A 25,901-nucleotide genomic window follows, 5' to 3' on the forward strand; every position below is an offset into this window, starting at 1 on the left:
ATTTCCCAGGTTTTAGAGGAAGCAAACCTGTGTTTGAAGGCAGCATACCAAACCCCATTATTCAGTCTCTCATTTTTGGGGGATCCCTTAAATCTCCCCCTCATGTGAATTGCAAAGATCCTGGCTCCCAGAGTAACAAACTTGGTGAACAATGTTCTTTAACATAGAATTTGTGTGGAAATAGGAAGCTGAAGTTTTTCATTTCTGAAGTTTCTATTAAGAGACAGGACTATACGGGCTTTCAGAGAAGAGAAACAGAATATACTGGGGAATATGAGGTGCTCCTTCTACGTTCTTGTGAGTCCCTGACTTGTAGTAATCATATTTGTCTCCCACCAGGGGTAGTTTAAGAGAGGATAGCATATTTTCCTGTAGAGTTCCAGCAGAGACATTGCATGATTTAAATATATATATATATATAGCATTTAATGTTAGTCTACGTGAGAACAGGCAGCTGCCAGAAATAGCAGTGTAGCTGATATTCTCCAGAGCTTGCATGCCTCTGCATTATGAGTCCTGACAGCATGTCCTTTGTCTTTGCCTGTGGTCAGGAGTCCTCTTTCTCAGATTTAGGTTGAATTATGATGTCACGCACATTAATAAGGCCTGGGGTTCTACATCCTATTGTTGTCGTTTTTAGAAAACAGGTTTCAGACAGGAGTAAAGAAATGCACACTTCAGATGTAAGTGCTTTGTTTTACAGTGATAATACTGTATTTCACTCATATGTTGCCCAGAAAATAACCATCAGAGAAGGATTTTCTATTGAGTTCTCATTAATTTCCAGAATTAGTGATGTTAAGTTAGTGTCTTCAGTGAACTTTTTGTGAATGATTTCAGACATATAGCTATGTTGTCTGACAAAGGGATCTTTGATCCTGAAAAGCTTATATCTTGAAATTTTTGTTGATCTCTTAAGGTGCTAATGGATTGGAACCTAGCTGTTTGAACACAGTAAAATACAGACATTATGCTGCCTGGATTTATGAGGTTGAGATGTGGCAAATACAGACATCCTTATTCACAGAACCCTCAGAATGGAAGCACTAACTCTCCTCCCTGGTAGCAGCTTTGAGGAATAATGCATTTTAATTATATTTATATCCCACCCTTTCATATAAAAGCACAGGGCAGTGTTCTATGACACTGCCCCTATTTACAGCAACATTGCAAGGTGAACTCACTGACTTACCCAGTTCACTTAATACACTTCCAGTACAAAGGTAAGCAAAGGTACACCCTCTTCAATTCATTGTAGTCAATGAATGGAGCTTTGAAGGATGCAACTTAGAATGGTATAATTTAAGGATTATACTGTCATCCCTGCGTAGTGAAGCACCCTTATTCCATCTCTTGATGACTTCTTTAAAATCCACAACTGCTCCATCATTGTAGTAGGCCATGTACTTGCAATCAGCAGAGGACACTCATCCAGCTCTATTATGAACTTTCTGTAGGTTTTGAGGAAGGTAGCTACAGGGCTACCCTAGAAGTTTTCATTACAACCAGTCGGTGAAGTTAGAACGTTAGATCCTAGATATGCTCAATGAGATTTTTGTACAGGAGCTGACTAAGCTCTATCATACTTCATTTGCTATAGGACACTAAAGGCTGCTGTAGGAAAGAAAAAGTCCAAGTCCCCTGGTGCATACAGAAATAGGTGATTCTTTGGTTCCAAACCCCCTTTTCCCATTCTCTAGGGGACACTGAATCTCAATTATTTCCTACTTCAAATTTAAAATAAAAGCAGGTCACTAATGTACGCATGTGACAAGATAGAGGACCCAGCTACACACATACTCAGATCCCAGGCTGTGCATGCAAAGCTCTCTGAAAAAGCTGACTAGGGGTGGGGGTGGGATGGTTGAATCCCAACAGTTCTTAGCACATTAGCTGTTTTTTTAAAGAGAGCTCCATGCACAAGACTGGAGCAAAAATGTTAGAGGAAGAAATGTAGCTAGATTGGACCAACAGTGCCAGATGTTAGTGAATAAGCAATGATGTTGTCATTTTTGAGTACAGTTCTCTTTTTATTACAAGAGTTTTCTTTCACTGCTTGTATTCATAAACTGTGCTGTTCTCCCACCATCCTTGAAGCACACATCTAGACATTGTGCAGGGTGGGGGGGAAAGGAGAGAAGAAGCAAATGGATCTTTTTTTAAGGCAAAGAAAGCTTTCCTGGGCCCTGGGAGAACCCATCTTTATGAAAAGATCTTCCACTCTAACTGGATGTTTTAATTTTTTATCGCAAATCTCAGCTGATTTAGGGCAACCTCAAGGGATTTTCAAGGTAAGAGATATCTGGATGTGGTTTATCATTGCTTGCCTCTGCGCCATGACCATGAAGTTCCCATCCGAATACTAGCCAGAAAAGGGTTGAATGTGACTTGCCCAAGGTCACCAGCAAGTTTCCATGGTACAAGTAGGGATTTGAACCTGGGTTTTCTGGGTCCTAGTCAGACCCCTGACCTAGTACACCATGCTGGCTCTCACCATGCTGTATTTTGAACATATAGCTACCAAAACCATCTTCAATAGAAAGGATTTAATCTAATAGCAAAGATTTGTCAAAATGAATAAATGAGAAAGTGTTTACTCAGTGTTAATAATTTATTTTTGCATGTAATTTCCAGGCTAGGATTAGGAACACATCATGCCAATGTGAGTGAAAAATTATTCTGAGGAGACGCTATTTAAAATCAATTTAAAGCAAGAAGGGATTCACTTTTCTCCTGTGAAATCTCCTCAAAAATCAAATACCTTTTAATATTTCTAAAAGTCATTATGTGCAATTTGAAAAGATTTTATAAATGCAGTTCTGTTTTTTTAGGATTACACAACACAATCTACCCAAGAGTAGTAACCAGGAATTTCACAGCTAATATTCCAATACAATAATCCTTCTTTCCACTGAAGTTCAAGTGGAAAATACCCATTGTAAATCCTTTAAGAAAAGTGTACATTTTACTGGTTTGTGAGAACTGCATTTTAAGGTCTGTGACAGTGTACATTTTCTTTGCACATGCTACCCTTAAGGCAGTTCAAACATCCATAGATAACAGTTACACAAGGTAACAAGTTTTTCATATTATGCTAACATCTATTTTTGGAGGCCAAAGGGGGGAAAATGATGTTTGTAAACATCCATTTTATAAAAAAACAGGGGGTGGGGAGAACAGCAGATTGAAACAAAGAAAAATGAGCAAGTATTTCAGAGCCTACAACCAACATACAGTTTCAAGTTTGTAGAAGATGAAAGAAGCTTCTAACATGCTGTCCTCTTTTCTACAGATGGGATGAAGTTGAGAAGCAAAGCTTCAAAGTATATGGGTTAGAGCCATCTGCAAGATAAAAAGAAAGCTAAACAGTTAGAATAAATATCCCCAGGGATCGTTTTTCTTCTTACACCAGCCTGACACCTGTGGAAACTAAGCTTCTTCTTAAAAAGTGTTTTGAGCAGCCCATGGTATCTGCTCCCATACACATACTACCAATACCTTGCATAGAGCTCACAGGTTTAAGTTTAAACATCAAAGTTTAAAAACTAGAGCTGAGGAACAGAATACTGGAATTTACTGTCAGCAGATGGAGAAAATCCAGGCTGAGTTATTTCTTTCACTTGTGCTGCAAAAAGAACTATGCTAATCAGCTATGCTAAGTCTTTACGTTATGCTAAGTCTTTACGTTAGTGGGGATGGGGGGATTTCAGCACATAGTATATCAAGCACCATGCATCATCTGTATAGAAGATCGAAGAGATTAGGTAAAGGTACAGAAAGTCATATATTTTATTAAGACCAATAAAAAAAACAAGTTGAAGGGAGGGACTACTAAACATGCCAATGGACACAGGAATAAGAACAGAAATAGCTCAAAATCCCCTCACAGAAGGGGAGAGACTTTGGTTAAACTCTAAGGACACTGATAGGATGTTAAATTATCTTGGGTGGGTCTGTATTGCCTCCATCCATTGACAAGAAGGACCCTTTATGGTAAATTCAAATGGTCTATTATTCATCTGTGTAGAAAGGAATCCACACTCCAGGTAGGAATCTTGTGCAAGAGTACACAATCTTGAGTCACTGTTGTTGTCATATTCTTATGTGGAAAAGCCACATAGGACAACACTCCTGAAGGCAGAAACTGCAGATACATAAGGGTTTATAATAATGGGGCAAAAGTAAGATTAAATTCCATGTAACTGCTTTACAAATTTCCTCCAAAGGTACTTGAATACATAAGGCTGCTGATATGGTAGATGATCTCCTCAACATGATGGCAGCATTGGGTATTGGTAAACACCAGACCTTATAGGTTAGTGATATGCAGGCCTTGAACCATCTGGCTAGAGTAATTTTGAGACATTATTACTGTGAATAGATGAAGACACACAAAAATTTTAATTCTCTGAACTCTGATGTACATGTTCCATGGATGTGAACAGCACTACAAATATCTAACTTATGCTAGCCCTTATCTCTGTGATGATCAGCAATGGGACAGCTGTAAAGGTCAGAATGAAGGACTTGGGCAAGCGAAAGAAGTCAGTTTGGTCATTTTTTGGGAAAACGTTTTTAACTTCCCTGAAGAATAGGCTGACTCATCCCCTAATAATTTTCCTTAACCATCTGCGGAGGGCAGAGGAGACACTTCTAAACTGTCTCTGATGCCTGGAAGAGAGCAGAAGTAGAGGGCTGAAGGAAGGAAATGTCTTGTGCCTGCCTCTTCTGCTTTTACTTGGGTTTTTCAGCATGCTCAAGGCCAAAACTTTGTAAGAGCTTGTTAATCAACTCCCTGAAATTGGCCGGGGAGAAGACAAGCATTGTTCAGCAAAATGCTGCTGTGATTGGCCCTCTAGTGGATGGCAAAGATATTTTCAGTCTCTTTTGCTGTCCTGAACGAGCTCCAAAGCAGGCAGGTTTTTGCTGAATGTTAAGAGACAAAACATGAAAGAAGAAGAAGAGGAGTAGTAGTAGTAGTTTGGATTTATATCCCACCTTTCTCTCCTGTAAGCAGCGGCGTATCTAGGCAAACTGGAGCCCGGGGACAAAACCTGAGCTTGGCGCCCCTCCCGCCCCTGGCATAGGTGGCCACCCTCCTTCACGACGACCAAACAATGATTTTTTGCACCAGCTCACAAAACACCCCCCATCTCCAACAAAACATACATGGCTCTCTCCCCACTACTTTCCTAATTGTGTCCTCACACCAACCCTGTGAGGTAGGCTGCTAACCTGTGAAACAGCTCCAAACCAGTGCAAGGGGAATTAACTTTTAAGCATGTAAATCTCTCACAAGTCACCCCCCATCTGAAGGTTTACCAAACAAACGTCAGCATCATCTCTCACAAATCACCTCCTACCCCCAGCAAAACATACATGGCTCTCTCCCCACCACTTTCCTAATTGTGTCCTCACACCAACCCTGTGAGGTAGGCTGCTGGCCTGAGAAACAGCCAAACCAGTGCAAGGGGAATTAACTTTTAAGCATGTAAATCTCTCACAAGTCACTCCCCATCAGAAGGTTTACCAAACAAACGTCAGCATCATCTTCAGTTCTGCTGCTGCTGGGCTCCCTGCTCAGCTTGCCTTTTCCTGTGCCTGCTGGCGCCCGGCTGCCGGGGAGAAGGCTTCTGAGTAATGCCACACTTAATTTAAGGTGAATAAGGCACACTGGGTCAGAGGGATGGGAGGCAGAGCTCCCCAGTCCTGTTCCTGGGAGCCCAGTGGGATTTCTCCCCGCCCCCTGGACACTCCAGGCCACTGTACAGAGTGGGCGGGGCTACGACAGGCACTGGGAGCAGTCGGCTGCTTCAGTGCCTGCTTGCTAGGGCTTGCTCAATCACTCACTGTGTAGGAGGATGTTTTGGCGCCCCCCATGTGACCTCAATTGATGCGCCCGGGGACAAGGGGTACCCCATGTCCCTAGGCAAGTACACCAGTGCCTGTAAGGAGACTCAAAAGCTACTGCTGACCAGTGAAGCAGCTAGATTGTAGCCTCCCCCATGATGTATGCTTCCAAAGTCTATGGAAGATGTGCCATGTTCACTTGTTCTCACAGAAGGAACAGACAAACAGGCTTTGGAGAACATGGACCCAGTCATTACTTCTCTCTCCAGCTTAATCACTGGCTGTATCCGCATGGGCGGAAAACTGCACCATAGGGATGGTAAAAACACCGTCCTTGGGCACTGTTCACACACGCCCTGGGCAGCTCCGTGCAGAGCTGTCCCTGTGGGCAGTGGCAGTATCAGGACTGCCCGCACTGGACTGTGTGAATGGCCCCAATGCTCCACCGGCTTCATTTAAGCCGGTGGGAAGCCGCTGCCTCTGGCCGTGCAGAAACAGCCACAGAGACAATTGTTTTGGAAGGAACAGCCAAGAAACGTAAGTGAGAGGGAGAATGAAAGAACCTCCATGTTAAAAAAGAGTAAGAGATAAAAGGTTCTAGAATGTCTAGAAAGAATAAGAGGAACAATAAGAGGAAGAATAAGAGGAGTTGCACTAGGTGCAACTCCTTCTTGCTGGCTAATTTACTTAGCTAATTAGCACAGCTGTACCTGCAGCGCAAGTAGGACTAATAACTTTACTTGGATTTCCTTATTCAACAACAAAGAATGTTTAATTATTAATTACAGTGTTGCCATCCTTTGCTTCACATTAGGGACATGAGTAGGAATAAGCCAAATTTTCCCCTTAATGTCTCAATCTCACCATTACAAAGCTTCAGCAAATGTTATTTGAAGTTTGTAAAAATTACACATTTTTAAAATATATATCTCAAACTCAAAACACAAAGAGTACCCAAGCAAGGTATTCCTCTCATATTATCCATGCATGTAGTAATAGTAGGAAAAGTAAGTACGTTATGATTCAAATCTGTACCAATTTACCCATATTTTTAAAATGGCACTTTTTATGTTAGAACATAACTGCATTTTTAACTACTTACAGCTAAGTCTGCTTTCTGGCTACAGTTATGGTCTTCCTTGCTCAATTCAACATCTCTTCCTGTCAGTGCCCTAATTATACCTGCTGAGAATCATAAAGATTCGGACTTTTGTGTAATTCAACAATTCAATCAAACGGCTCCCTATATTAATTTAGATAAACTCATATTACAGGCTGAGAATCGTTTCGTTTATGAGTTTAAAACCGATGTATTAGGTTTAAACAAGTCTTTGGATTATACCTGCCATTTATGAGCATGGCAGAAAATTACCCAGGTGTGGTTAATTAGAAGACCTATAAGGTCATTGAGTGCTCACAGAGGAACACCAAAGCCAAGATACTGTGGGATGAGACAGCTCGGTAATCAGAGAGTATGTAAGTAGACTGATGTAAAAGATATGGTAGATTGTCTATTATTGTTTATTATTGTATAGAAACGGCACACAAATATATTATGTGTATAGGACTTTACCATTGGACTGCAACAGTAGGAGAAAACTTTGAATTATAAGAAAGAAGATTGGACTCTGTATAGTGGGAAGTTTCCTGTACATACTAAGTTGACATTAGAATTTCTATCTGAAATATATGAGAATAATATTTGTGTTATGCATAAAGGTTTATGCTATTTGACCTAAATAAGAAATTTAGCCTGTTTTGTGACGTGTTTGTTGATACATGCACTCATCCCTCCCCAGACAAATAGGAAAAGAAATTTGCATTGTTTCATAGTATTTAGGTATTAACTTTAAAATAAATTTGGTTCTGCTCTTTTTATTGTTCTAGGTGGCTTACAGTAAGCAATTAACTTTTTTTGGTTGATTGACTTCTTTAAAAATGTATCAGGTATAATACGCAAGACAAAAAAATAATGTATGAGAATATAGTCAACATATTCAGTCTTCAGCAGATGTTTTTCCCCCAGATAATAGCATGCTCTCAAAAAAATGGAAGCAAAGAAATTTTTCTAATGGTCTCTAGGAGCAATAGGGTGGAGACAGCAAAGGAGAAAGATTTCAAGAAAGTCCTGGTTAAATGAACCAGGTATAATTAGGGCACTGACAGGAAGAGATGTTGAATTGAGCAAGGAAGACCATAACTGCAGCCAGAAAGCAGAATTAGCTGTAAGTAGTTAAAAATGCAGTTATGTTCTAACATAAAAAGTGCCATTTTAAAAATATGGGTAAATTGGTACAGATTTGAATCATAACGTACTTACTTTTCCTACTATTACTACATGCATGGATAATATGAGAGGAATACCTTGCTTGGGTACTCTTTGTGTTTTGAGTTTGAGATATATATTTTAAAAATGTGTAATTTTTACAAACTTCAAATAACATTTGCTGAAGCTTTGTAATGGTGAGATTGAGACATTAAGGGGAAAATTTGGCTTATTCCTACACATGTCCCTAATGTGAAGCAAAGGATGGCAACACTGTAATTAATAATTAAACATTCTTTGTTGTTGAATAAAGAAATCCAAGTAAAGTTATTAGTCCTACTTGCGCTGCAGGTACAGCTGTGCTAATTAGCTAAGTAAATTAGCCAGCAAGAAGGAGTTGCACCTAGTGCAACTCCTCTTATTCTTCCTCTTATTGTTCCTCTTATTCTTTCTAGACATTCTAGAACCTTTTATCTCTTACTCTTTTTTAACATGGAGGTTCTTTCATTCTCCCTCTCACTTACGTTTCTTGGCTGTTCCTTCCAAAACAATTGTCTCTGTGGCTGTTTCTGCACGGCCAGAGGCAGCGGCTTCCCACCAGCTTAAATGAAGCTGGTGGAGCATCGGGACCGTTCGCACAGTCCCGTCTGAAGTCTGCAGTTGGACACATGGGGAGAGATGGTTCCTGTAGCTGAACAGGTATAATCATGTGACTGGCATGCTCAGTCCCATTTTCTAACCAACTTGTAATCAAGGAGTTACAGGATTCAAAGTTCACCATGTCACAGGGATGGAAGATAATTTTTTTCCTCAACCAATACTTTTAGGACAAATAATCGGATTGAAATTAGTTCTTTGCTTCTGCTTTGGAAATCAGTGTGTTTATTTAGAAAGAAATAGAACAAAGAAGGAACAGAGACAAACACCATGCATCCTCCGTATAAACTGAGATGGAGCAATAAGCCCAATTGGCTCATAAGTCTTGCTAACTACCTTCAATTTCTACCCAGCTGATGCTATAAAAGACAAAATATAAAGTTGAGAAATATTTAAATATGGTGACTTACTGGGGACTCTTATCTGGTGATGATTAAGTACAGTAAGAGCTTCCACTGCATTTGTCTTGCATTTCCATTCCAACAGTCCAGAAAGTGTTTTAGCTGAAGCTGTCAAAACAAGAGTTTAAAAATGTTCTCTCCACTCCAGAATGAATAGGAGGTTGTCTTTTTTTTTAACTAAAAACATATTTACTTACGTTTTGGATCAAAAACTTTGTATTTGATAAAAGACAAAACTTCATGGTCATCACACAGCTGTCAAAAGAATATGTAAAAATCAAGTCAGATAGCAAGAATCTCACTCTAGAGGATTTTGCAGTATTACTAGTATATCATAGGTGCGAAAAATAATACAGTTCCAAATAAACTCTCACTTTGTTGACTGTAATATGGGATACACAACAGAGTAAAAGGGAAGGCATTTGGCTTCCCAGTGCTGTGAACGGTCGTGCTGATCCACTTGCCTTGAATTCTTCCTAAACTACAGAACCATGTTTAAATAGCATTATTAAGTTACTGAACAGTGAAAAAAACTTTTCAATTTTAATTTAGACTTGTATTAAACTATGGATTATGTTGGAGTAAGGCAATTCAATTCCAAAGCATGAATGTGGTTGCAAGGCACAGCCCGGATCAAAAGCTAAGACTGTGTTCACATTCTCTGTTGCTGTACTTCATGCACTGCAGAAAGCCTTCTAGTTATGTTGTCATTATAACCACTATTTTGTTTGAATAGCAAACTGGATAACCTTTATATGGATTTTTAAAAAGATATGAAACCAAGCTATCTACCAAAAGGATTCAGGAACTCTCCCTAGTTGGGGAAATCCCCATGCCCCCCAAAAAAGACACTGAGTTAACTAAAAGTCCCAAAAACCTGGGCTAATGAGAATCAAATATGCTCCAAAAGAGATGGAATATTGAGAGAAATTGAGAATCATACAAATGGCCAAGGATAAATTATACTGCTCAAGCCCCTAAGAGTTCAGAGAGTTTCTGGTGGGAAGAACTGGGGAAAGTTGTGAGTTAGGGGAATGGGATATTTCATAATGGCAACAATATCAACTTTACGGTGCCATAAATCACTTGACCTTGAACAGACATCATAGAAATAACTGCACTAGTGATCATAGTAATTAGTTGTGTGGATGCTGTGGCAATATGGTTTCAGTGTGAAGTGTAAAGATGATGTGTGAAGATTATGCAGTGTGAAGATGATGCAGTCAACTACATATTTACATCGATGCTGATGCAACTGAAAAATCATAACAGATTCACTTGCAGACTACACTGTTAAATTTTGTAAATTACATCAAGGATTATTTGGGAACAAGACCTTTGAGAACAGGCACCCCATAACAATCTTTTAAATGTCCTCTTATGTAGAGAAATGTCTCTTTGTTGCCTAGGCTTGAAATGCTCATTTTAAACTCTTAATGGAGGCTCTTATTTTTTATTTAACATTTAAAAATTCAAAATATTCTACTTTAACCAACACATTTAGCTTTCCAAAGTAAGGAATTGATTTCTAAAGACTACCCAATATGTAAAAAGATGAAAAGATGAAAATCACCTCTTTTAAGGAACAACAATTTAGGACTAATAAAAGGAAACACTTCTTCACGCAACGTGTGATTGGTGTTTGGAATATGCTGCCACAGGAGGTGGTGATGGCCACTAACCTGGATAGCTTTAAAAGGGGCTTGGACAGATTTATGGAGGAGAAGTCGATTTATGGCTACCAATCTTGATCCTCCTTGATCTGAGATTGCAAATGCCTTAGCAGACCAGGTGCTTGGGAGCAACAGCCGCAGAAGGCCATTGCTTTCACATCCTGCATGTGAGCTCCCAAAGGCACCTGGTGGGCCACTGCGAGTAGCAGAGAGCTGGACTAGATGGACTCTGGTCTGATCCAGCTGGCTTGTTCTTATGTTCTTAATGGATATTGAGATTTGACTTCTATATTCTATTTTAAAATGGAAAATTCATCAACTTCCGTACCTACCTTTACAAAGGTATCTTCAGTCACACACAGTGGAACATTATAATAATGCAAAACACAAGAAGGTGGCTGGATGATATTCTTGGATGCTTGGCCAGCACTAGTAAACCGATTGTTTTTGCTCATTGCAAAATCTTTGTAACTGCTCGTACCATCTTCCAGCTCAAATATCTGGCTAGGAACAACTGAATGCTGTTTGGACACACTACAATTAAAGAATACATATTATAAATAATACCTCCTTGAACATAAAAGATTGAAAGATTTTTACACCCTTATCAAAACAAAGGCCTAATGCAGCAGCAAGATATGAACTTCCATGAATGTGCAACCCACAGTGAACCTCACAGTTATTCAAGTGAATGGCCCAACTATGGCTGGATCAATGAAATTCAGAATTGCAGAAGATGTAATATTTAAAATGCTATACTAACTGTATTCTTGCAAAATGCTTAATTGAGAAGAATTTTCAGCATCTTAACTGTACAATGCTAAACAATTTTCATGTAATAGATGCTCCAGTATTAGTATTTACAGTATAAAACTGGACTCCCACATACCAAACATTAAGCCTCTTCCCAAATAACTTGACATTATTGAGATGTGTGACTGCTCTTTCAACAGCATACTCATCACCCATTTCCACCAGAGCTGTGCCTGGAATAGTCTTCATGAACTTTACCTGCGGCATTGGGGGGGGGGGGGGGGAGAGAAAGGAAGTCAGTTTAACTTGAAGAATGAAAACTTGGAGTTAAATGTCTTTATGCCAGCTGGAGGTATTAAGTACCTTGCACTGATTGATCTGAAAGATCTGGACACTGGTGTAATAAGTGACAAATGGGTAAACTTACCCCTCTGATTCAACACTGCCAGTTTAAAGGCCAGAATCTAATAGGGTTGGGGGAATTTCAGGCTTCCTATATTCTTCCTATATTCTCTGACTAAAACAATGTGTTTTCTTTTTTGCTTGCAAAAGAACACATGATGCCAGCTACACTAAACTGAAGTTGACTAAAGACTACTAAAGTCTGCAGCTTTTGTAAAAGGACATCTATTTCTCTTTATCAGAAATTATTTGTTCATTTTAACAATATTACCTTAATTCTTTTTTATACCTTTTCAATGTTTCCATACAAGCAGAACAAGTTGAAGACTCTTGAGCAGTTCATCTTTTGCTGGTGCAATCCACTAACCATGACAACAGAACCTGAGGGGTTACCTCCATGCATATAAGATGAGGAGGCCTGGGGAAGCGGATATGCTACAAGCTCTGGAGTGTCACGAGATGCCATTCTGTATCGACTTGGTAAGGGTAACAGAGGACCATGTGAGCCTAAAGACAAAATTTGCTAGTTAGTGTAGCTGGAACAGCTTCATTGATCTAATGGGTACGTTTACGATACACTGTTTTAAAACCTTGCAACAATTTTTCTTTGCCACTACTTTGCTGCAAATAAAATCAAATTCACCTTTAATGGCATATCATTAAATATGATAAAAGTAGCAAACATTAAAAAGAGAATAAGAAAGCACAATTAATATACAAAGAACACTTTCAAGAATATCAAGATGGTTTAACAGACTTTATATTAAAAATCCATCAAACATTTTGCCACCAAGACAGTAATTCCGGGATCATGATAGTTCAGTAAATATTGGATAGCCTGCTCCTTATAAGCAAAATCTTTTGGCCTGAAAGATGGCCAGAAGAAACTTGCCAAAAGGTATCTCATATAATTGACAATCAAGAATAATATGGGATATTATCACCGCCCTGAGCCTTTGGGGAGGGCGGTATATAAATATAAATAAAAAATAAATAAATATTGACTCTGGCAAGTATCTTCTACATGGGCAGAGTCTCTCCTCATAAAGGACATGACAGAATCTTCCTGCTAATACCTTCAATGGAAAAGCATTCAGTCTTGCCAACATAAACATTCTACATTGAGCAGGGATGTCTACATTATGGAAATAGTGGGCCATAGTTCCAAGCTGAATTTGTACATCTAACTTAGCTGGAGATCATAAATATGGTTGAGAGGGGCAGAACTTCTGCCATTCATGATCCACCAGTCTCTGTTTAATAGATGAAAAAATAAACAATTTGTCAGAAAGTAATCATAGACTATGCTGATTTGATTCAGTTTTTGCAGAATTACATGGAACCAAAGTATCACTTTTCAAAAAGAGCAAGAAGACTATTCGGCTTGACTGTAAAATGAATTTTGAGCCAGTACCTAAAGGTGGCAATCCAAGACTTTGTTTCCATACAACCTTGTCCCATAGATGTATAAAAAAGGAAACACACTTTGAGGTCTCAACGTTTTGCTAGAAAAAAAGAGGCTTGTACGGCCTCAGTATGTTTATTAAAAGAACTGATCTATATAGGGATCACATAAAATTTGCATTAAAATGTTAGCAGTAAAAATTCTATTGCAGTAGGAACAAACTGGTTGCCTTTCAAAAAATAAATGGTTTGATTTGTGTTGCAGAACATCTGGCCAAATTAATATCACAATTTCTGCGCATTGTCCATTTAAGATTATATTGATAAGAAATGCTCGGCTATTTAAAAAATTTGACTTGCTCAATTTCCATATTGCCAAAACTCGTGGTTGCCAACTTTTTTGGGGGGAAACCCACTTTTAGACTTAGCATAACTAACTGAGAGTGAATTATCTTGACAGTTGTAGTGAGGCCAACTCTGGTACAAGAAACAATGATGTTTCAACATAAAGAAAAAAGAAATTGGTAAAAAACCTAACCTGGAGGGGTGATTATTTACATGATTTAAATTCTGTGCCAAATAATTTATTAAAAAGTTGAACAAATGTGGAGCAAGGACACATCCTTACTTAAGCTGGTATTTTAGTAGTCAATTTGCTGTTAACTGTACATTTAACTTGACAACATGGTGGCCACATGGATTTTCCTAAGAAGAAATAATAACCTCTATTCCATACTCAGCTTCTTCAATTTGTTCCAGAGCAAGTCTCTGTCAATCGTATCAAACACATTTTTCAAATCTATAAAGGTTATATAGAGCTTGTTCCTTCCCATGTTCATGTATTCATCAACTAAAAAAGCAAGTGACAGGCAGTGATCTAAAGTAGATTTTCCCTTAGAAAATCCAATGTGTTGTGAACCAATAATATTATGTATTTGCATCCAGTCCATGAGGTGTTGTTCCAGATGTTTACCATATAATTTGCCCATGATGAATAATAGGTTAATTAGCCAGAAATTGGCAGGATTATCAAGACCACCGTTTTTGTATATGGGCATGATTGAGTTCAGGAATTTGGTACGATCCCATATTGGTCAATAAGAGAGAATAAATTGGCCAATGGCTGGGTCCCTCAATTAATATTTTTTCAATAATTCAGACAGTAAGGCATCTGAACCTGGTCCTTTATTTTAATTCCAAGATTAGTTTTACTATTTTGTCTCAACTTACAAGGGGCCAGGTAGTCACATTTGATGGAATTAGATCATCCTCATTAATTGCTGAACAAACAGTTACATTAAATATTGCTTTGCTGCAAAGTAACTGAGGAAGCATCCAATCATTTAATGCAGTAGTGTGCTATCATAAAAAGAAGCCACACCACTTTACTCCCCTTCCACTTTTCCTCATTCTTGACTTACTCCTGCTTTTCTTGGGAGTCTGTCCATAAGCACTGGAATTGGTTCAATAATAAGAATTTTTAGGGAAGGGTGCAGTAAACTGGTTGTGGTGGGTTTTCTGGGCTGTGTGGCCATAGTCTGGTGGATCTTCTTCCTAGCGTTTTGCCTGCATCTGTGGCTGGCATCTTCAGAGGTGTCAAATTGGAATGGATTAGTTGGCACACTAAGCTCGGACTCTATTACTGTTACAACTTTTTAATGTGTGAATGATTCAATCATCTATACAATTTAAACATCTACACATCGTAATTATTGCAGAATACACAAATCACACAAGCATCTTATAATCCGTAACTTATGTTCTATTAAGTGCAAATTAAATGTCTATAAATATAAAGTGCCAGTGCTGAAAAGTGGAATGATTGGGACCATTATCATAGGAAGATTCCAGTTTGTTCAACCATATTCACCAAACCCGGCGCACTTCATAGAAGCTTGCGTCTCTTGTAATGGTGTTGGTAGTGTCCCGTTGTCAATGTCCCAAAGTTATAGTCTATTCATAATTCCACATAGAAAATTATTAGATTCCCATGTTCGGGACTTCCAATGCAAGTTGCACCTTCCCGTATTGACCATCCATATGAAATGGTATGTGGGGAATGAGAATCACGCATAAAATCACACCATGTGTCTGAAAGACTTAGCACTTTTTCTATCTCTTCGATATCCTTTTTGAGATGTGACGACCAGAACTGACCACAGTACTCCAAGTGCAGTCGCACCACTGCTTTATATAAAGGCATGACACTCTTTGCAATTTTATTATCAATTACTTTCCTAATTATCCCCAGCACAGAGTTTGCCTTTTTCAGAGCTGCCATGCATTGAGTTGACATTCCCATGGAACTATCCACTAAGGCGCCCAAATCCCTTTCCTGGTCTGTGACTGATAGAACTGACCCCTGTAGCGTGTATGTGAAGTTTGGATTTTTTGCCCCGATGTGTATCGCTTTACATTTTGCTACATTGAACTGCATTTGCCATTTCTTAGCCCACTCACCTAATTTATAAAGGTCCGCTATTTACATTTTTACCCTAATTTCTTTTAACATCTAAGAGTGGCAGACATTTTTAAATAATTCAGCAGTTTACAAACAGTTCTTCAGATCAATACACTGGAAGTCATATCAACATCTCACTAACTTACCATAGCCATCATGCCTAAACGAAGAGGGGTGCTCTCCTAAAATAGCTTGCCTCTGACGGCCTTTGCCTCTGTCTAAAAAGAAAAAGTCGTATTAACAAAAACAGAAGAATCAATTAAAGTTACTGGAATTTCATTAGTACTTTTGATTAAGAGCATCCCTACTGGATCAGACCAGGGGCTATTTACTCCAGCATACAGTTTCTAGCAGTGGCAAGCCAGATCCTCCCAAATTATTTTACGATATTACTTTTGATTTTTTAAAGATATTCATTTCCATTGGTATCTCTAATACAATACAATTTTAAGACACCACCATTATAATATTGCACTGAAAACATTTTCACACTTTAACCCTAAGAAAACTGACAGTTCCTTAATATCACATGATAGTATACACAATACAGCAAAGCCGAAATTACCATCAAATCTTTTTAAAGCAAGTTGTGAATGCAGTACTTTTGAAGGACAGTACCTGAGTCATACTATTAGCTCCAACAGCAACACATTTTCAAAGTGGGCTTCGTTCAAGAAGTTTCAGCAAAATCCAACAATAACCTGTATTACATGGTTTCATAATCAGTAAACAGAGAGTACCATGTTTGTGTACATACATCATCAAGTCAACAGCTATTGGTTTAGGGAATGCTGAAAGGATTTCACATTACTATACTAGTAATATTTATTACAGTCTATGTTAGAGATGCCATATCATATCACTCTTAAAAGCACTTAACAATGGAAAGCTTTCAGCAAACTGCATTTTATACAAGAATATAAAGTTAACCTGGGGTCAACACTACTGGATAAAAGCAGTGCACCAACCTGGAGCCATTTTTAAGACAGCCAAATTTTTACTTCAGATTTTCTTAGAAAGCAGCAGTCATGCTGCTTGTTTTAATTAAGCAAATAAAAGGGCTGATCCTTCAGTTTATTGCCAAGCAATGAGAAATGAGAAGAACATCCAATCACAGTTAAGCACAACTTTAAAACGTTTATTTCAAATATGTGCTTTCATATTTCTCAGTAAAAATCAACAGCATTCAAAACTTTAATTTTGGTTTAAAACAAAAACTGTTTTTCAAAGTTGGGGATGTTGAACAAGTTTTTGTAATAAAGTCACTGGTATGAAATTAAGGGGTCTTATAATTTTATTTGAGTTTGGAGAAGACGACAAGAAGGAAAGATTTTAGTACCAAAATCCTAAACATATCCCAAAGAAGCAGAGCTCTCATTTCCATAAAATGTACTTTCAATAGAGCTTTTTATTGGAATAAAAATTGACTTTACTAAGATTTACTTTAAGAACCCTATTTCACCTTTACAGGAAAACCTTTATATGTACAAGATTTTCTGAATAATAGTCTATTAATGTGAAGGCCTGAAAAAAACTGTGTTAGGGAAAAAACAATTAAGAGATGCTGGCTAGAACATTTTTAATGCTTATATTTTACAGTTATATGCAGTGGCTAGACTGCTTTGGCAGAAAGCAAATTCAAAATGCAGCAGCTCTAAAACTGACCTGGGAAAAACAAACTCTCATGCTGACCTACTTCAAAGTTGCTGTGAGGCCAAAGAGTCACTCTGAGGACTTTGGGAAAAGGACAGATTTAAATGTAACCCAAAACATATCCATACAGTCAGATTAAGGACTGCCAATTAAGCGATGAGCTCAAGTAAAGAAATTTAGATAAAAGCTTATTTGACAAAGCTTTCTTGGTAAAGACAGAACCTTACATGCTATTTGAGAGAAAAGGGGTGGTTTGAAGAATGCATGTTAATTAGTTTAATACAGGGACATTTTTGTGTTGGCCACTTGTGTTAGAATGCCAGGAAGCTCATTTTTACGGCAAACAGTTCCAGTCCTCTGGCTCCTCTTACATCTCTAGTGTTCCATCTCAAGTAGAAGGAATAACCCACTCTAGTTACTTAGTGTGCTGCTCACAACATTAAAGGAAAATTCTTCAACTATGCCCTGTGAGCTTCCTTAGAACTGCTAGGGACAGCAGATTCCCAAGTGAAGGAGTGAACAGCATCGTTCAGACAAAACCGTGCATGCTCTTTTTCACAGTTTCCTGGTTTCAGGAAAAGTGTGAAAAGAAAGAAAAATGTATAAAGAAAAATAAAGTAGAATTGTAGTAGATTTCACGATTTCACTCCCTTTCCTTCTGCAACTTTTGTCTACCAAGTCAAATAAAAAAGAAATCTTAGGGCCAGATCCAAAGAATACAAAGCTCGTTCTACATATCCAAGTAAATAGCAGACTTGTATTTCTCAGATCAAAGCTATCAAGGCAGCATGGCAAATCCCTTTGGAAATAAGGGCAGTTTCAACAGCAGCTTGCCATGTGGTCTGTTTGGTCAAAGAGTTTACTAGGCATCTCCAAACTATTTCTCATTTCCCATGGTTTTCATTTATTGGGACAATGCATAGGCCGTAAATAAACTGTCAGCTAATTGCTTAATATTATGAACTAGTGAGTCACTTAAAGTAACCCTCTTTACTTTCTCAATTTCAAATACATAATCTGTTTGGAAACAAAATTTGAGTTTTAACACAATTGCTGAGATTGGACAACCTGCTACCCAACACTGCAGCCCCTTGTTAACTTTTTACAAAAACTCAATTCTGCCTGTCCAGGAGCTAGGTTTTATTAAAACATTTCAGAAGCATAAAATCCAACCCTTTGGCAAGAATTAAAAGGCAAGTTGAAGCCTTTACTTTCACATTTAAGACTTAAAAGATACTCTACCTTGATAAGATAAGTTCCCAACTCCATGTTATAAATGCCTAGGTTTTCAAAAGGTACATTACAGCAAATTATACACAAGTCATTTAGTTACAGACAATATTTACAGAAATAAAACTACATAGCAATTGTGCATTACATTTTCATGCAACGGTTTTACTACTCAAAATAATGTTCCAACTAAGGCTTTCAGTAAAGAAATATGAAGACACATTATATCTTATTTCAGCTGTTAATACTTGAGGGGATGGGTTTGACAGGGTGCTATTAAATTCCAATAATTTTAAGTGTATTCTTTCAGTTCACTATGAAACAACATTTACACTGGAAAACCTAGTCAGTTTTCTCTTACATACAGCAAAGAAAATTACAACAATGTACAGGATAGAAACAAGAGTTTGGATCTTTCATTTAATGGAGTTTCATTCTACAACTGTAATTTTAAGGGACATAAGCTTGGAAACACATGCATGCTGAATTAAATGGGTACAGTCTACCATGGTATTCATACCATGCAAACCAGAAGAGGTGTGAGTATCCTCCTTGATATGCTTGTGGTGATGGTGCATGCAGTATGCAGTCAAGGTGAGTTGCAAGTCTGAGATTTTTCAGAGGGCCTTTGATGATGCCGATGTGGTGCATGATGAAGTGTAGAGTCAGCCTGCCGGAGTCCTCTATCCTTCTTAATGCCTTGTCCAACATATGGGGAACAATCCTTTCCATGAAGAAGCAGTGTGCAAGTTTGTAGTTTGTAAGGAATAATCAATCAGTGTCCTCTCCTCCAAAGAGTGAGAGCTGCTTGGAGAAATGCAAGTCCTTGTACTGCAAACATGCTTGTATGTGTGGGCTCCTTCTTGAACTAAATAGCTCAATTTGACCAGCAGGGGGCACTAATGTTGAAAGTTATTCTTTTCCAGGATTACAAGATAAGGTTTTACAGCAGAGCATCACCAGTTGGTTTAAAATTACTAATGCATTAGACAAGCTAATTGCATGTATTATATACAGTTACACACATACACGTAGAACCATTACCAACACACTTACCTCGTCTGCCCAGGTATGGTTTAGTGTAGTCCCAGCTATCATTGTCATTTCGAATGACATTAAGTCGAGTTGGCTGTTAAAATAAACAGACAGAGCTTTGATTGTTGTTTCTACTCTCCCACCTGGAAGAGTATAAAAACTTAAAATGGTATCAACATTACCCGAGCATATTCGATTTTCAGTGTGCAACATCCTGCATATATGTCTGCTCCATTGAGTGCTGCTTTTGCCTTCTGGGCACATAAAACCGATTCAAACATAGGTTGCATTAAGGATTTTTCAGTTATAGCAGTCTTTGCTTTGGGGGAGAACTGATTTGGAAGAAGTTAAGTGGACTTCAGGAAATACATTTGTGGGCACCACAGTGCCACAGGTGCCAGGTTGGGGAATCACTGGCCCTATAACATAAATAATCAATAATTTAACACCGAAGAAACACAAACATTCTAGAAAGGATATTCAACCATGGCTTGTATTCCATTCCTCTTGAATATGACAATACGCTGCACTTTGCCAACAGGATTGCACACTGTATACAAGACATCCTTTAAAAGAAGAAAAAGAAAATATTCAAGAATTTTGAGCTTTGCAAGATAGGCTTCAAAAATATTCATCCAATAAATGTGCCAACACAAAAGATATTTAACAAGTAACTGGATTATTTGAATGAGAACCTGTTTTGCATAGGCAAAAAAAATACACTTATCTCCAAGTTACAGATAGGATTTCTCATCACTGACACCTGCCCAAAAGTGGTATGTAATAATGTGAGAAAACGCTAGCAGTTAACAGTTAAATTAGTCAAGTGGCTACAAGAGAATAAGCTGAAGCAGAATTGAGACAAAGTGGAGGTGATTCTGTTCATGAACATTAATGCTTTGGAAGGATTAGACCCACTTATTTTGGATGGAAAACTCATGGACCTAGCCTCACTATCTGGAAACGAGGCTGGCACAGCAGCCAAAAGTGCTTTCACTCAATTGCATCTGTTCTGCCAACTCTGCATTGAAAGGAGAACACAAAAAAAAGAATGTTTACATCAGAAAGTTAATGTTTAAAAATAAACCATACCACAGTAATTGGATATAGAGGATTCTGAACTGATAACAGCAGGACTTTGTTTCCACCAGAGGGATCATCTGTGTTCCCTGGACGAGTGATTCTTTTGCTTGTAGAATAATTGAAAAATGCTTGTTGCCCAGCTATATATACTGGTTCATCCGCTGCAAACATCACACATTTCTTGGCACTTTCGATATTCTCAAATTCCACTAAAGCCTGGCGCTTAAATGGCATCATCATCACATAACTACAGAACAAAAAACGATGTTAACATAATATACTTCAACTGAATACTAAAAATAAAAAACTTAACTTCTTAGCATATTATATAAGGGTAAAGGTTATTAGAATACACAAAAAGGACATAAACAGCCACAGCAAAAACAAATTTTTAAAAAGCATGTTAAAAACATATAAACTCCTTTACTATATACAATTAAAATAGTTCAGCCTTTGGACACATCTCTAGCCTGTATTTTCTTGGCTGCCAAGGTGAATTGTGCCATTCTATAAGAAACATAGAAATCCAAATTGGCAAGAAGGAAAATTAGTTTGTCCACCACAAGAGATGAATTTATACCCTTTAAAATCTCAGCAAGAAATGTATTTCTGGGCTCTATACACAAGGGCCCTGCCCCCTCCCTGGTGGAACTCCCTTCGTCCAGCTGTCCGGGCCCTGCGGGACCTTGGTGAGTTCCGCAGGGCCTGAAAGACCAAATTATTCCACTGGGCGTTTGGAGGGACCACTCACTGATGCAGCCCCCAGCCCCCCCTTCTGATGGTCCCACAACTTCTGAGGGACCTACCGCCCCCCCGCCCCCCATTGGGAGGGTTTTAGTTGTCGGACACGAGATTGCATTGGAACGATGTGTTTTAAATTGGGGTTTTAGCTGTTTAATCCTAATAAAGCCATATATATGTATTATAGCTGTATTTTGTTATGTGTAAAACTGTGCTCTACTTATTTATATTCATATGTTGTGCACCTCCCAGAGCCCTTTGGGAGAGGGCGGTATGCAAAACTAATAAATAATAATAATTTAAAATATATATAATGTGAAAGATCTTTCAAGACCAAGGTTCAACAAATACAGTTTACAGTTTAATTCAAAAGATTTGACTATAGATGTTTACTGCACAAAAGCTACTTTAATTCTGAAAGTCAATCCTGGATCAGCAATTATAACAGCAATTTATTTCAACAATTTAAAATGACGATGAAAGAACAAAGGCTGTTTCTCATGTTACTATTTAAATAATTCAGCAAATGTGTTGTCGAGACTAGCAGTACTTAGAGATCAGCAATGTCAGCACAGTCATCAAAACAATAAAAAATACATTTGAAAGTTAGCTCTGAATCCCCTAAGATCGACTAAACATACCATATGGTTCCAAATTTTTCAAGAGCCTCCACAAGGTCCGCTTCCACAACTGATTCACAGAGTCCTCGGACATGGACAACAGGAGAAACTGAAACTTTGTGATGACTTCCACCTGCATCCTAGCAAGAAGAAGCATTAGGCTTTTAACATAACAAATATTACAGGCACTAAAAATAATAAATGTCTCAATCTTTTCCCTACCAAATTCTAATCAACATCTTAAATGTTCAAGTGTAACTGTATTTGCTTCTTTGGCCTACAAGGAGTGCGTCCATGTTATCTTGAAAATCCATTACTGAGTATGCCTTTCCAGATGAGAAAGTAGCCCTTAATTTACTCCTGGTATTAAAGTTGTGCTAATCAGAAACCAGTGGTAATGGCATAATATTTCTCCCCCATAACATGTGCAAGGAGGGCATGAAACATTTGATACCAGGATAGACTGGGCTGCAGCCTTTTGTGTTTTAAACAATCATAAGAGATGTTTAGCAGGAAAAGGCATAGCTCTCCAAAAACTCAGAAAGCTACAGTCAACAAAATGTTAATAAAACAATGGTCTATTATTTGTCAGTATTGCTTGGATTCCCTGCTATTTTGAAGGACTGCATGAGCACACTTCGCTGTATCAGTGTCTGAATACTTTAAAGAATAAAAATAGTGATTTTTAAAGGGTCATAAAAGGGCACAGAAATGAGCTAGATTTATGTTGCCTGACAAAAGAATGTTGTAGGTGCTATTCAACAAGTATCCCTGAGACTTGTGCAGCCACCATTGTACAACATTCAGTAGGGCATGAAAAATATGTGTGGGGGAAGGGGATAGTTGTATTCTTCCAGCACTAAATATGAATTCCCTTTAGCTAATGTATTTATTGAAGGAGACATGGGAAGCTATGTTCACACTAAATAGTGCATATATGTTGTTTGATAGAACTATTGTGTATCTGTTGCTTGATAGAAGAGTAATGACCAATTGTTTATCAATGATGCAAATGTATAGGCATGCTTGTAATTCTGACTATGAATGCATTTAGACTGCAGATGCAGTCCCTTCTACACTATGTGAAAGTCAACCAGAGTATTCTCTCCCCCTATGTGTAACAGATAATTGAAAACCACCCACCCATAACTTTCAATTAACAGATCTAGAAAGAGAAGTGTAAAGGGTACATAGGATGACTGGTATGTGCACAGGTACAGTGCTAGTAGTGAGAACTTCACATTCAGTACAGCTTTGAGCAGACTAGCATCTACAAACAAATAATTGGAACTGAGACACATTTCTCCAACATAAAACCTGCTGATTTAACTGAAATAAATAAATTGAAACAAATTACTGATAAAGTGAGAATGTATTATTGGCTTCCATAATAGGGACTCACTAATCTAAATATCTGAACACAGCTCCATTGTTTAAACTCGTAATTGTAAACGAAATATGCAAGACTAAATCTCATTTTTGTAAAATGAAAGAATGATGAAATTATTTTTCTATGCAGTATCCTTCATCATAAACATACATAATAGAAGAAGGGGTGCAAAACCTTATGGCAAATGTAGGAATCTGAAAGATGAAGAATCAAAGTACGTATGCATATAAAATGGCCATTGCAATTTAATAGCAGCAAAGCTTCAGTAAACAATTTTAGTTTGAAGTTAACTACCAGTTCTATAGGTTTTATCTGACCTTTCCTTGAACTCAAGGTGGCTAACATCAAGGAAAAAGACATAATTTAGAACCAAGAATCAAAGCAAAAGTCAGTATTTAGAAAAGCTATACAAACAGCTTAAAAGCATCTGCCAAATCATTACATCATTCTCTTCACAGAGAAAAAGCTTGCTTAAAAGGAAGGTCTTACACAACCTTTATGAAAGCTAAATAGTAAATTGTTTGCCCATTTTCTAAGCCAATTCTTGAAGAAAGGTATTATCATTGAAAAGACTTTTTTTAACGTGTACATTAGTGCAATAGTACCACATTCAACCACTGAGTAAGATCCATTTGAACATGGCTTCTAGAAACTGGTTCTGGGCACTGACAACAGCTCCTGTTCAAAGAAATATAAGGTTGTGTGCCATCAGATAACAATGCACACCATAGCCACAGACCATCTTACTCAAGAGCCTATATATTTAAGACTGTTTCTTGAAAGGCTCAGATTTAGTCCTGGAGGATCCAAGATAATGAACCTAGCTATGCATGATACACCTAGACTATGCCTGCACAAAGAACAATTTTTGAAATCATTCACCAGTTCATACAGCCATATGGTAAGAGTGAATCACATGTCCTAATGAATGACAGCTGGCAGCTACAATTATTTTCAAGAAAAGGTTCCAAGGAAGTACTGTTCTGTTACTGGGGTGGGAAAGCTCATGTGCTATCTACACAGTTTGGTAAATTTATAGTTATGACACACACAAAGTGATGACAAATAGTCCCATCCCCACAAATACTGCAGGACTCTTTTGGAAAGATGACAGACAATACAATAGCCTCTTCCTTCTCCCACACCAAAATCAGTCTCTATTTTTTGAAATCATATTTTCCAAAGGGAAAAGAGATGCTGGCAATCATCTGTTCTCAGGGGAAGGATAAACACAGTCAGCAGCCTGCCCCACACCCTATGCACAAAGCCTTCTCTTGGTGAACAGCCTAAGTGGGATCCAGAGGCGAGGGCTGTCTTCCCCCCTCTTCTATATCGTTCCAATTATAGCATATGTGCTGCCAAAGTGAGCGCAATTTCGAATCCCTTTAGAGGAGGGAGGATTAAGATTTAAATTCACGTGAGAATTATATCGCAATTGAGACGGGGGGATAAAATGGAGTCAGAAATGCACACTCTCCTTCTCCCCCCCCCCCCCGACTCCGCACCAGTCATCTTTTTGGCAAAAGAAGCTAAAAATAAATACGCTTAAAAAAACACCCTTGGGATTAATGGAATCAACACTTTCTTTAAGAAGAAAGCGTAAAAGACTAAACGAAAAACCACTAAATTCTCTGCTGTCCTACTAAGCGAGAGAGACTCCAAGAGGGAACCAAAGTATAAAGATCTGGGATCCCGCAGAGCATATTTATAACGAGTTGCAATTATGATAATTGATTGTGAAATGGTGAAACGAGTTCATTTGTAACGATTGCAACTCGTTATAAATATGCTCTGCGGACTCTACGTTACTCTCGAGTAAGCACAGACGGGATCCGACTGCACGCGCACTCCGCGAGTAGCGGGACCACAGACGCCGCCCGCATCCCCTTACCCCGCCTGAGAATCCCCCACTGCGAGGGGCGGCCTTCTCCCGGTGGCTCTCGCCCTCCTCGGCCCCATACTCGATTTCGCCCTCCTCAGCAGCGGCGCTGGGCTTCAGCCGCTTGGCCTGGCTCTCGTAAGCGCCATCCTCTTCTTCTTCGTACTGTTCTCCAGACGACGGCGAGGACATCGCGCGGACTGTGGAGGAGGGAGAAAATGGGTGCGCAAAGTTCCCCGCTAGTCGACACTACACAACACCGCAAAGGAGACCCACAAAACGGGCCCGTCAGTGATGCTCTGAGGCAATTCGCCTCAGACAAGAGAACAGCGACGCACGCAGAAGTAACGTGGAGGTAGGACCCAGAGGCTCTGGCCTGCGATTGGACGAATTTGTAAGATTG

The 25,901-nt window shown here is 38.6% G+C and overlaps 1 protein-coding gene across 1 annotated transcript; it reads right to left on the reverse strand.

Moving 5' to 3' along the window:
- Positions 1-2,597: 2,597 nt before the first annotated feature.
- HNRNPLL (heterogeneous nuclear ribonucleoprotein L like) lies at positions 2,598-25,852 on the reverse strand. Its single transcript, XM_048481676.1, has 13 exons — positions 25,511-25,852; positions 22,251-22,369; positions 20,878-21,115; positions 20,266-20,351; positions 19,968-20,064; positions 19,807-19,879; positions 16,014-16,085; positions 12,292-12,509; positions 11,737-11,858; positions 11,180-11,381; positions 9,372-9,429; positions 9,184-9,282; positions 2,598-3,342 (listed from the first exon to the last, which is right to left on the reverse strand). The coding sequence occupies exons 1-13, from the start codon at positions 25,688-25,690 to the stop codon at positions 3,287-3,289; spliced, it is 1,620 nt and encodes a 539-aa protein (XP_048337633.1). The 5' UTR covers positions 25,691-25,852; the 3' UTR covers positions 2,598-3,286.
- Positions 25,853-25,901: the final 49 nt, after the last annotated feature.

Source organism: Sphaerodactylus townsendi, linkage group LG01, assembly GCF_021028975.2.
Source record: "Sphaerodactylus townsendi isolate TG3544 linkage group LG01, MPM_Stown_v2.3, whole genome shotgun sequence".
Classification (NCBI taxonomy): domain Eukaryota; kingdom Metazoa; phylum Chordata; class Lepidosauria; order Squamata; family Sphaerodactylidae; genus Sphaerodactylus; species Sphaerodactylus townsendi.

What these genes read in the sequence shown, in the direction of transcription:
- HNRNPLL (XM_048481676.1), bottom strand. Translation starts at nt 25,690, where the DNA reads ATGTCCTCGCCGTCGTCTGGAGAACAGTACGAAGAAGAAGAGGATGGC. An exon ending in CTCTATATCCAATTACTGTG is followed by an intron (nt 20,352 to 20,877) that starts GTATGGTTTATT and finishes CTTCTTTTAAAG; the next exon opens with GATGTCTTGTATACAGTGTG. An exon ending in GGGAAGAGGCTTAATGTTTG is followed by an intron (nt 11,382 to 11,736) that starts GTATGTGGGAGT and finishes CTTTAATTGTAG; the next exon opens with TGTGTCCAAACAGCATTCAG.